The 12,019-nt window shown below is 38.8% G+C and overlaps 1 protein-coding gene across 6 annotated transcripts in view; it reads right to left on the bottom strand.

Annotated features, from left to right (window-relative positions):
- PIGN (phosphatidylinositol glycan anchor biosynthesis class N) overlaps positions 1-12,019 on the bottom strand; it is a 287,637-nt gene that overhangs the window by 71,194 nt on the left and 204,424 nt on the right. For all 6 annotated transcript variants that reach the window (XM_065052571.1, XM_065052575.1, XM_065052573.1 and 3 more), the window contains exons 5-6: positions 7,292-7,398; positions 545-669 (exon numbers count right to left, since the gene is read on the bottom strand). In XM_065052571.1, coding sequence (XP_064908643.1) covers positions 545-669; positions 7,292-7,398 — 232 coding nt within the window. The remainder of the gene's footprint in view (positions 1-544; positions 670-7,291; positions 7,399-12,019) is intronic.

Here is a 12,019-nt window from a genome sequence, read left to right as displayed (position 1 = left end):
AGAGGCTAAACTAAATTTTTTTCTATTTTTAGAAAAGGTGACCACGATTAAATTTCAGCCAACTAATTTTCTATTTGTTTGTTTTACTAAAGTCAGTTTTAAAACTCTGTCTTCAAAAAATCATGACAAAAAGAGGATGAGACACATAGCAAGTATGAACTTTGGAATTATGTGGGAAATCAGAGCAAGGATTCTGAAAGTATGTAAGGATCAAGTGAAAGATATTATCCTACATTCAATACGTAACCCCTAGAATACACGGTGACTATAATGAAGAAAACCTGCTAAAAATCATACTTGACTGAGTAGAGGAATATAAACAGGGACACTGTATATAGCAAAAATCTGTCACTTCTACAGAGTGACAAACAAGAAAACAAATCCAGAAAATTCAGAACATAAGTAATCATGGTGACATATATGACCTATTGTAGAAACCCTCAATACTCCAAGTCTTGTTTCAGGCTTGATAAATAGTGTTGTTTAAAAAGTTACTTTATGCATTTAAAACTAGTAAGAAAGATATGCTTAATATCTTAATTACCTTGAGTATGGCCGATGAGCATGTCCATTTGTATCTATGCCCAGCAAATGCAGGAACAGAACCACTTTGTCTTCATTCAGTGCAGAGAACAACGTTTGATTACTTCTAGAAGAATTAAAGAAGCTCTGTATGGAATAAGCCATTAAGATATTAATCTGAGTACAATGGAACAACATGATAGGCGGCCTATTAAAACTAAAGCACAGCTGTGTTCACATCAAAATACTAGCAGAGTTATGAAAGATAAAAATGTTTTACTTTCCAGTTTTCTTATAGGAGGATAACTACCATCAATATAGTCAGTCCAAAGTTTCAGCTTATCTAAGGCAGGCAATACTGCTCAAATTGAGGGGATTTGTTTGTTTGTTGTGTTTTTTTGTTGTTGTTGCTGTTTTTCATTGGTTGGTTTGCTTTTCCGTTTTTTTGTTTGTTTGTTTGAGTTTCTTTAGGCAGAAATACCAGATAACTGCATATCATTCCTTGTCTCCTGTGCAATCATGATAGACCATTCACGTGCACCCCTTACAGCTTTACATTTCCATTGATATATCAATTTCAAACTGGAAACAAAGGTTTCAAATACTCTTGCTTTGGAAGCAGGCTGTGCAGGACTGAGATGCCAAGTTATAACTGGTTTGCAGAAACCAAATTAAACGAGAGCAAAACAAGACATGCTTAGGAAATACATGAACTACAGAACATACGTCTGCCTTGCACGTGTCCTACTTAAGCATCCCTAAGGCAGATGCTGTGGGAGGTTTTCCTCTCAGATTGAATGAGTCTTGACATGGCTATTCTGTGCTAGACCAGCCACACTGCAGCAGTGCAAAATGCAGGCAGACAGCTATTCCACCATGATCCCCTTAGTAACAGCACTGCCCAAGGAAATAAAGTTGGGTAAGGTTTTATTTCAAAGAGCATCTAGGGAACCTTTCAGCACACTAATATAAAGGTTCACAAAAGAGCCCAAGGAAAATGCTGGTAGAGACAGTGAACCATTTCTGCCACCAAAGGACACAGCAGCCCACCTCACACCTCTGGCCGTGGTACAGCTCCTAAAAACTAAAGCTCACACCTTGCGTAAACAAAAGTGCCTGTACCAAGAGGAAAAACAAACTGGCAGCAAGAGCACCATAGTGCACCGTGTCAGGAAACCACAGCAGTATGCAATTCCACCTTCTTCCCTCTGAATATACACAAGCTGCATGGACTAATATTTGCACACTCTCAGCTTCAGCTCTCATCCAAACAAAATCATGACTGAAGTCATATTTTAAATAAAGACACGAAACCAAAATCCAATCACGCTCAATAGCAATATAATTATTTTTATGGAGGTTTCTGTTTCCCACAGTGGTCCATCCACCTACACATATTTGACTGCAGACTGAAGAAGCCTTCCAAAGCACAGCAGTAATTTACAAGATACAGTATAGTCCTGTTTTCTTATCCTGAATTAAATAAAATGAAATAACATATCAAACCAGTCAAACAGGAAACTCCCAAAAGAGTAGGTCAATATTACATAACAGGTATTTTTCTATCACAGACTGATTAAGCAAAAGAAACCTTTTGAGGAAGGCAAGGCCTGAGTTTCTCCTCTCCCACCAGATGAGTCCCCATGATGTACCAAAACCCCCATAATCCCACAGCACCATCCATCTTGTCACCCAGAGCAGTGGCAGCCAGAAAAGTTTGCTCAACCTCTCACTAATTAAGAAAGAGACGACAAAAGGAAGGCGAGCGTAGCCCAAGCCATAGCATCATTTCCCAGAGAAAACAGCAAGATTTATCCCAATAAACTACCTTTTTTTTTTTTAAGAGCATAATAAAAAAAGCAAATACAAAGTTCCCCATAAAGAGTTGTCTTCAGCTGATAAATGTGGTGAGCTGGTGAGCAAGACACCAAACAGTAGGGGCAAAACCCACTTCTTGCTCTGGTGGTTGCTGAACCATTTGTCCAGCACTATCCTTTTAAGTCTCTTCTTTATACTGAGTATTCAAAAAACTTGAGGCCTCCAGCCACTAAACACTAGTTTCCAAGCCACCATTATATGTTAACTGTATCTTTTTCTCTGTTTCTTTTGTTTCCCTTTTATTAGCTCTATTCAGTAATATTACCCCCCCTTGTATATTTAAGCTGAGCACCACCAAGAAGTTTTGGGGATGGAAGTAAACAACATAAAGAGACTGAGAGAACTCAAGTTTCTCTAGTATCAAGAAAAGGAATCTCTGCAGAGATCTTTTTGCTTTCTACATCCATCTACTGCGAGACTGAAGAAAAGATTGAGCCAGGCTGCTCAGAGGGCCTTGGTGACAGTAACAAGGGGAATCTCACCATCTGAAATGTGGGAAATTCCAGTAAGATACAGAGACTTTCAAAAATTATTTTTTAAACCACAACTGTAGTCAGATATTGGAACAGGTGCTCAAGAGGTTGTTGAGTTTCTGCCCTTGAAGATGCTCAGGCCTTGCCCAGTCAAGTTTTGAGCAACCTGCTCTAACTGGACCTCCTTCGTGCAGAGTTGGACTCAATAACCACCACAGCTTTCTTTTTCTATGATTCTGGCAGCCTTTCCACGATTTTCTGGGATCTAACAACAAATAATGCACTGGCTACAACTGATACACAATCTACTAAGATCAGCAACAAGGTTCCCATTAAAACATACACAGTAAACTGTAAAGTTAATTATAATGTAATACTAATTAAAATATTGCAAGAGAAGTCTGGTTACAACTATGTGAAATCTTTTAGAATCATCTCTTTCCTTGGAAGGGAAAAACCAAAGAAAAACTACCTAGAAGGTCTAGAAAATACTTGATTTACTGATGCCTGAACAAAATATAGATTCCGCAGATGTTTAACGTAAGTTGTTGGGGACTGCCTGTTGCTCCAAACAGATCTGTCCATGGAAGCATGATCCTTTGATGCAGCTGATAAACTGTGGCTGAGTGCATGAATGTACAGGGAGAAAGAGACCTAACAAAATTTCTCCTTTAACAAAGCTCCTATATATGTAAATCCAGGAGAACCTAATTAAATTGGTTGATTAAAGCTGTGCATGCTCATTTGTGGTCATGCGAGAGTTTGAAAAGTTATGCCAGTTTTCAGATGTAAAATAAATGTACAAAGGCACAATAAAAATCTTATTGTTTATATATATGCCAGGTTTATATCAGTTGAGCATGCTCAGGCACAAGACTCCTACACATATTTAAAATAAATCATTCAGCCATTGTCCTGCTGGTTAGAGCAGAGCTATTTGTATTGAAATCCACTGGCAGAAATTAACCTCAGGTCATGGCACTGTCTGCAGAGCTTCAAAGTTCAACATCGTTCAGTTCTGGACTCCAGCCCCCACCCTGCACAAAAGGGACAGTCTGAAGGCTTGGCCTGGCTGCCTTTCAGCAGAAAGGGGCTGTCCTGGTTTTGTTAAATAAAGAAAAATAGACCAGTTTCTCCTTTAGTGAGTTTTTCTTTCAGCGAAGTTCTCCTTAAGTAATTGCACTTCTCAGAAGTTGGCTTCGTGTCTTTGCACAGAAGCAACGGAATGCAAGGTCACTGATAAAAGCGCATGTCCCATAAGTGAGAGGGGCATATTTGCAAGGCGGGGCGGACAAAACAGGTGACTAAAACTGACCAAGTAAGTATTCCATCCCATACATGTCATACATCCTATAAAGTGGGATATCATGAGGGTCTCTCTCTCTTCAACCATGGCTAGCATCTGAAGAGGACCCTGCCCGTCGTGCCTGCAATCTGAGGCCTGGTGTCAGACTCTGCATCAGTGAATCCAGTTCCGGTTTACTGTAAAGTCCAGCCCAGGACTTCTGGGTGCCTGCCCTGCAGCTGCTGGAGCAGCCAGCTCCACCGAGCAATGCTGCACTATGCTGGGAAATTCAATATCGGTTTTGTATATTTCATAGTATTTTCTCTATTTTATTAGTAGCATTATTAAAGCATTTTTAACTTTTTCCAACTTGCAAGTCCCTCTCTCTTTTCCTCGTATTGCCTCTTCCTTGATGGGGAGGGCTGAGGGCGAGGATGAGAGGGCTAACAGACAGCACCTGCCATGGTTTATTGTCACCCTGCAATAAACAGTGAGAGGGGCCAAACAAGAAAGAAGTACTGTGAGAAGGAAAAAAAAAAAAGAAAAAGAAAATAAATAAATGTTTGCCATCCCACCTATGTGTCCATTTAAGTCAGAAGATATCGACTGAATGCCTTGAGCACATCCTACCCTGTGGTTAGACCATTATTTGGATTCTTTTTCAAGACTGTTTCAGTTCCTGGAATTTCAATCATTCTATCCTAAGAAAGAGTTCAATCTTATAAAACAGTTTTTCTCAAAATACTTTAAAAAAAAAATAATCAGAAATGCATTAAAAAGACCATTTTTCATTCTCATTAACCTATACTCCCAGTATATTGCTCCCTAATTTTTCTTTAGCACAAACTCAAACTATGATCTAGGTAAAGACTGTTTAACTGAGAATCATTGGGCTATATCACACTGAATTACAGTCATTCCCTTAATTATTTTGGAGGCTTCTAAAAATAACTTCCCAAATCAGAAAAAACCTCCAGTCAATCAGCTCCATATGCATCTGGATCTCTGAGCCACTCCCAAGCTACTACTACACATAAAAATTACTGAATTTTAACCCAGTTGCAGATAAAAACTCCACCCAGTCTATACTCAATTTTCTCTGTCCCAAGAAAGGGCTTTTACTTATGACCTCCACGTACCATGAGCAGACATGACAGGAACTATCAAGTATCATACATTTTTTCCTCCACTCATGATTTAAACAATCTGTTTCTGACACATACAAATAAAAATTAGTCAGAGTTTCACATCTCGTGACTTACTGAGGTATTCTTAGCTAGCACTTCTTAAGAGAGCAAGCAATTTCAGGGTGCCAGCACTAGTAGCCCAAACATTAGTTAGCCATTCTCCATGTTATCCCCATCTTTCTTAGGGCAGAGGAAGCCACAAGTGGCCCTCGTGATGCTTGGGAACTGCTGACTACACAGTGAACAGGGAGTATCCCTTAGTGTATTTTCCTTCCTAGAGAGTCAGAAATCCAGGGACCACTTAGCTCAAGACAGATTTAAATGATATGTCATTGAGATAAAACTCAAGGGAGGAGAAAACAAAACAAAATGAAAAAAAAAAAAAAAAAAAACAAAACAGTAGGCAAAGCAGAATTTAGTTTTTCAACAACGTGCCATTATTACTTATGTGTAATCTCACCAGCACAGCTGAGAGTTGTTTGAGTTATAATAGCAGAGTGACCTCAGTTTCAGTCAGCCTCAAGTTTCACGCTTCTGAAGCAATCACTGATGTGTAATGGAAGAGGTGATTAATGGAATGAGTGTTTTACCCCAGTCAATCAAGTCTTATCCACTCACAGTATGAAATGGTGCTGGTTCCAAGAAAGAAGTCATAGGTAATGGCATATCTATTAAACGTATTATTAGAGTTTGCAAGAATAAATGCCATTAAGTATTCTGAAGCAAAAGAAAGGTAGTACCACCCTCACATACCTGTGCAGCTCGAAATAACAGCAGGGTATACAACTTTAAGACAACAGCTATTCAAGTGTAATTGACAGCCTTAATTTGATTTGTATTATTCATATGCATTACAACACACAACCTGGCACAAGTGCACATTCAGGGAGAGGGTGGCAGTTAGAAAAGACACCTTTTCAACTGCGAACTCAGAAAATCACTTCCTTTGAAAAATCATCAAACTATACTGAACTTTTCCACCCTACATTACTGTTTAAACCAGACCCACTCTTGGCTTCCTAATACAGATATTGATTTGGTTTATTGATTTATTTGGTTTTATTTTTGGTTAGATTTGATTTTTGCTGGCTAGCTTATGTTAATGCACACAGCCCAGAGATCTTGTGGAAGAAGTTTACTAAGTCTTAAACTCCATTAACGTTGTTATGAAAGTAACTCACCTAATTGCTCCACTGATACAGATATTTATACACTAATAACCACTATCAGCACTTCTTATTCCAGGACAAGTGAGGCAGCATGGAATAACATGAATACAGGAATTAATGAATAATCAGAAACTATGTGTCTTGGACTATTAACAGTTACAGTGACAGCATTAGAGAAGACAGCAGTGATGAAGCAGCAATGACTCAAGTAAGCTGAGCAGAGCACCATGTGAACAAGTTATTCTGCTCCAGGGCCTAAGCTGCCCCCACCTCCCAACTAACCATGGCTTCTCTGGCAGCTACAGCATAGCATGAGCCACAGTAGACAATCAGGAGCCAGCTACATGCATCAGAACAACCACACTGTGTAATTAGAGTGGGCAGGAGCCTGACAAAAATTACATCAATAGTACTGCCCGTTCCTTTATCATAATGAAGACTTACCATTTCTGCCATGTCATAATACTTGTTATAAAATCCTTAACTAATCACATTTTGTAGTGCTCTAAGACAGATTATATGCAAGTTTAAGACAAAGAAAAGCCAAGTAAGTTTTTAAAGCTTACTGTTATTAGTGGTAGCTTTTTATTAACATTGAAGGACAAATACTTCCTTTAAGCTCCCACTACACTAGTCATGATCATCAATTCAAGCTATTTTTATTTATGACCCCAAGTGATGAGTCTTTCAAAAATTTCTGACTTTCTGTTCTACAATAAAGTTAACATCCAGCTGTACTTTTTATACACAGGTAACACGAAAAGATTCTCTGCTCACCTTAACATGATCAAAAACCCAGGTATCAAGCTTGGCTGCATCTTGTGCTCCAAAGTCTTCACTTTCTGCTGTGTAACAAAATGTATAGACATGATCTCCAGTAGCACCTGCAAAAACAATATAGATGGAATAGGAGACAGAGAAATGTTTTCTTCCTTTTCTTATAGTAAAAAATACATTAACATTAATGTATAGGAGTAGAAACCTATCAAGAACGACAATCCCAAGAGAAGCCAAAGAAGCTTCTTCCTTATTTTAAACTTTCCCATCATTTATTTTCTTCTGAAGCCTGGATACCGTTTTAACTCACTAGCTTATCAGCACATGAGAGAAATGAAGAGCAATGCTATCCAGTATGCTCAAATCCCAGTTAAAGCAAATTAAACAGAATTCAGCTTTGAAACACAGAATTTCATCAAGAAATTTCTAACAGAGGAAGCTATACATTAAGAAACTTGCTTGAATACACATGTTTTCAGGGTTTTTTTGTTAAAGAAAATAACAGCTTTTGGCTGTTAAACTGAATCATAAACTGAATGAATGTATGTAGGCCTATCAGTGAGGCCTTTTACACAGGAGATCATCATATATCACATATTAGGAAGGCAACAGGAGGGATGTAACTTAGTCACTGCACATCAGTTCTAGGAGATAACACAGTATTGAAAGCCTTGTGGACAAATTCAGAGAGACAATACTCAAAGTCTGCATCTTTAAAACATGGATTCAAATATAAAAGGGAGAACTACTGGACTATGTTCAGGTATAAAGTACAACATGAGAGCCACTGATGCGAAAACACAGCATCTGGACAAGGCAATTTAATTCTGTACTCACTGTCAAAAAAGCAAAGCAGAGACAGGTGGGGAAAAAAGGCTAAGACCTAGAAGAAAGTAGACTTTCTGAAGTCCTGGAAAGAGCTCAAATTAGGTGGGGGGGGTTAATGAAATAATTCAGTCAACAGGTGAGCTGTTACAGCTCAGGGATGCTCTTCCTACCATGACTACATAAACTCCCAAAGGGGAAAATGTTCTTTAATCAGTTGATGGCCAGAGAGAATATAACCGATTCACAGGATGTCACAATTATATAATGCAGTTTTGTAAGCTTCCAGGTTTGTGCATGAACTAACATTCCTGTATAAAGGAGCTGTTTAACCAAGATTATGTCCAAAACCCACACAAGGGATGCAGGTATTTCAGGCCAGGAAGATGAAAGCTGGCACAGATTTTTGTGGTGCAGCTCCCGCCTGCCTCCCAAGAGACATTAATTCTACTTATAACCCAGAACACTCACTGCGGTTCTCACAGTCTGAAAAAACAGGAAGAAAATACTCCCGGGCATTCAAAAGGGAATTAAGGATTTCCAATTGCTGGATAAATGAGTTCAAAAGAAGAAATTAGCCCTGGCTATCGCTGTCAGGATGACTGATGGTCTAAGAGGATAGAGCGCTCTACAGTTTTTCCACAGTGTCACAGCAAACCTGAGAAGACCTGTCTTTGAGATGTGCCATGCTGAAGTAGCCAAATGAAAGCATGTGGTTTGCAGATAGGGCAAAGAAACACTGCTTAGCCATTTCTAATTCCTACCAGAGTAAAAAACACCCCATCCTACCCTGCATTGCTATAAAGAGAAACAGTGACAAAGGGAAGCCATACTAGGGAAGTTTTGGAGTGCCTGCATATATATTATATATATAAAATTTTAAAAATACATATATAAGCTATTTTTTTTAATAAGAAAACCCACAATACAAAATGTTATACAACATTATTTTATTTCTGTCATTTGAGAGGTGGCAGGTGACAGTAAGCTCAATACTTTCTTTAAGTCAGGGGATAAGAAGTAGAAGGAAGCCAGGGATGAAAACATCCTTTAGAGGAGAGCACAGAGCTCTGCTGGCTTTGGTGCTGCCATTATGCTAATGGAAACAACTGGACATGCCAGAAACTCCCACACCAGATACCATCTATTCCTATTGCAGGCTTGTCTGGCTCATCATCTTGCCCTCAGCATTAATATTCAAATATTAGGATCAGTGATCAAGTTATCACCCTCTAACAATAAGATTTATGTCCTGTGGAATGCAAAGCTATTGCTCTGCTAGCAGGGTAGCTCCTGTGTCTGTCAAGTCTTTCGTGGGTCAAAGCCCAGACCAGCAGGAGACATTTGGTAGCAAATTCTGCAAGTGCAAAAGAGGGGAAAAAAGAATGAAGGCACAAGGACAGTCCGACACTGAGCCAGCAGAGCTTGGACAGAGAGCTGTCATCAAATGCAGCCAGGTAAGGAACATGAGAAATTCTGCATTATTCTTGGTGTACTGTAGGAACAAGAAACTAGAAGAGGAGACCAAGAGGTCTGTCCAGAATAACCCTGACAAAGGTTTGTCCCAGTTGTCCCTGTGGTTTTGAAGATACCCTTCCTCATATTCAAGCTAAACAATGACCCTTGCCTTGCTGCTAGTTTCCAAGAGAGAGAGTGAGAGAAAGGGAACCTGTGGAACAAATGGCATCTGTGTGCAATGGACTAATATCTATTTCCCTTAAAAGAAGCAACAGCCTCAGCTCCTTTTTCAGTGTGTTATTTCATACTCTGGATTATACTCCAGCCTAGACCCATGAACGAACAGTACAAGACTGGACTGTTCAAGTCAAACCTCAAATTCTGGCAAACCTAGAAGAAAACCTCAAAAATTTAAAGAGCATTCTGGAAATAACATAGGCATTTTCAAAGTACATTCTTTTCAGCTAATTTCAAGGTCATAATCTAAAATTATCATAGAAAATAAGGTTAAAATTAGCACACTGAATTTGTGTATCTTAAGTAAGTTTAAGTATTAGAAACTAACACCTTTTAATGCTGCTCAAGATACAAGGAAATCACAGAGCAGTTCCAAAGGTACTTTGGACATTTTTTCAGACTAACACACTCATCACACAGTCATTGGGACTTCGACAAATTTAGATTTCATGCATATCTATGAGCATTTTATTTACCTTCTTCTATAGAATCCTCAATCATTTCATTGAAATATTTATTTTATGACAGGAAAAGGACCCAAGGAACATAGACAATGACGGGAAACAAAGGACTTTCCTCTTTCCCAAAACCAGCAGGTGTTATAGACTCTTTACGCGCCATCCAATGAAAGCAGCGAATAAAGTTCTGAACATCTTAGCATGATAAAATACACACAATAAGAGTCCTGTGACCTCACTAATTTGCAACATGGGAAGAGGGATAGAAAATACACTATGTTCCCCTAACTCCTTTTTGTCCTTTTTGCAAATGTGAAGTTAAAGAATAAACACTTGATTCCATTATCTTCTGTATTATAACACTTCTCTTCTTTGGAAACTCGGCATAATAAAATCCTTCCTGTGTTATAAAACTTCTCTTTGGAAGAAAGGGAAACACTTTTTTCCATGAAAATAAGTTAACCTACCTTTCTATCACAAGAAACTATGATTCATTTTCCCATACAGCGTCTACATCTCAGATTATGCTGCACTAAATCTTTCTCAATTTCAGGGTATTTCCCTGTCCCTGCAAAATAAAGTGCCATTGTTGACGCCACTCAGAACAAGCCACATTGAGAGACACAGCAATGGTATGGTTTTACACTTGCACATCCCTCCAGACAACATCAAAGCTGTTTCTAAGTCCTCTGCTTATCTTTTTACTCAAACAAAACTAGTAGAGGGACAGGGCTCTGGGAAATTCTTGAATTCCCCAAATATTTTTCCCAAGAATGTGTCTCCAAAAACATTACCTGTGCAAGGGCAGTGTACTACCTTTCCCTTGTCCCCAGCCACCATCACACTACTCCCAAATACAAGATGTAATCTGAGGTGACAGGAAATTAATAGGTGATATTTTTGCAGTTTACCATAAACTTAAGAGGATCAAGCAAATAACAGAAAAGAGGGGTGGGGAGGTGGGAGGAATATCGGGAGGAGAGGAAGAAGAGACTAGACTTCAGAAGAAGTTCAATTATCATAATGAGAAATATGATGTACACTTTTCCTAAACCAGTATTAGATTCCACTCCTATTCTGCCTACCACATTTTTCCGATTTGTCAATGTCAATACTCAGAACAGCAGTATACACCCCTAGCTCGTTCCCTTTTCACTTCACTCTGCTTTACTCTGAGATTGCAGAAAAGGGTGTACATGCCCACATTCTTCCAAGAACAAAACGAAATTAAACTTAGAGACTATTAAATGTTTGAAGCGTTGCTCAGCAAGCTCTGTGCACTGAACGATCAATTGCACGGAGTTGACAAGACTTACACACGCTGCACACCAAGGAGAAAAGACCTCAGCTTCAGAAATAGTATCAGGCAGTTCCTACTTGCACATAGTTCTTCCTTTTACACTTTATTGTTCTGGAGTAGAAGTAGCATAACCCACAATAAGGTACTTCTCCAGCTCAAATACTCAAAACACAGCTGCAGTTTTACCACCTGCCTCATTGGGAGCTGCATGCAGAAGAATAAAAACCTCAGCTGCAGGTTCGCAAACAAGAGCTTTAAACTTCAACCAAATAAAAAACATTAGGTCCTTTTAATTAAGGATGTGTTTCATTTAGTATGTTGAGAGAATTAATGAAGTAATAAATAGGGATATCTTCTTTAAAAGATTGCTTCCTTTTCTCTACCCAGTCTTGAATTCATGAACTAGAAATCAGGTAGACACAAATACACAAACGAGAAATACTTCATTCA

Source organism: Columba livia, chromosome 2 (genome assembly GCF_036013475.1).
Source record: "Columba livia isolate bColLiv1 breed racing homer chromosome 2, bColLiv1.pat.W.v2, whole genome shotgun sequence".
Taxonomy (NCBI): Eukaryota; Metazoa; Chordata; class Aves; order Columbiformes; family Columbidae; genus Columba; species Columba livia.
This window is presented reverse-complemented; position numbering and strand designations above follow the sequence as displayed.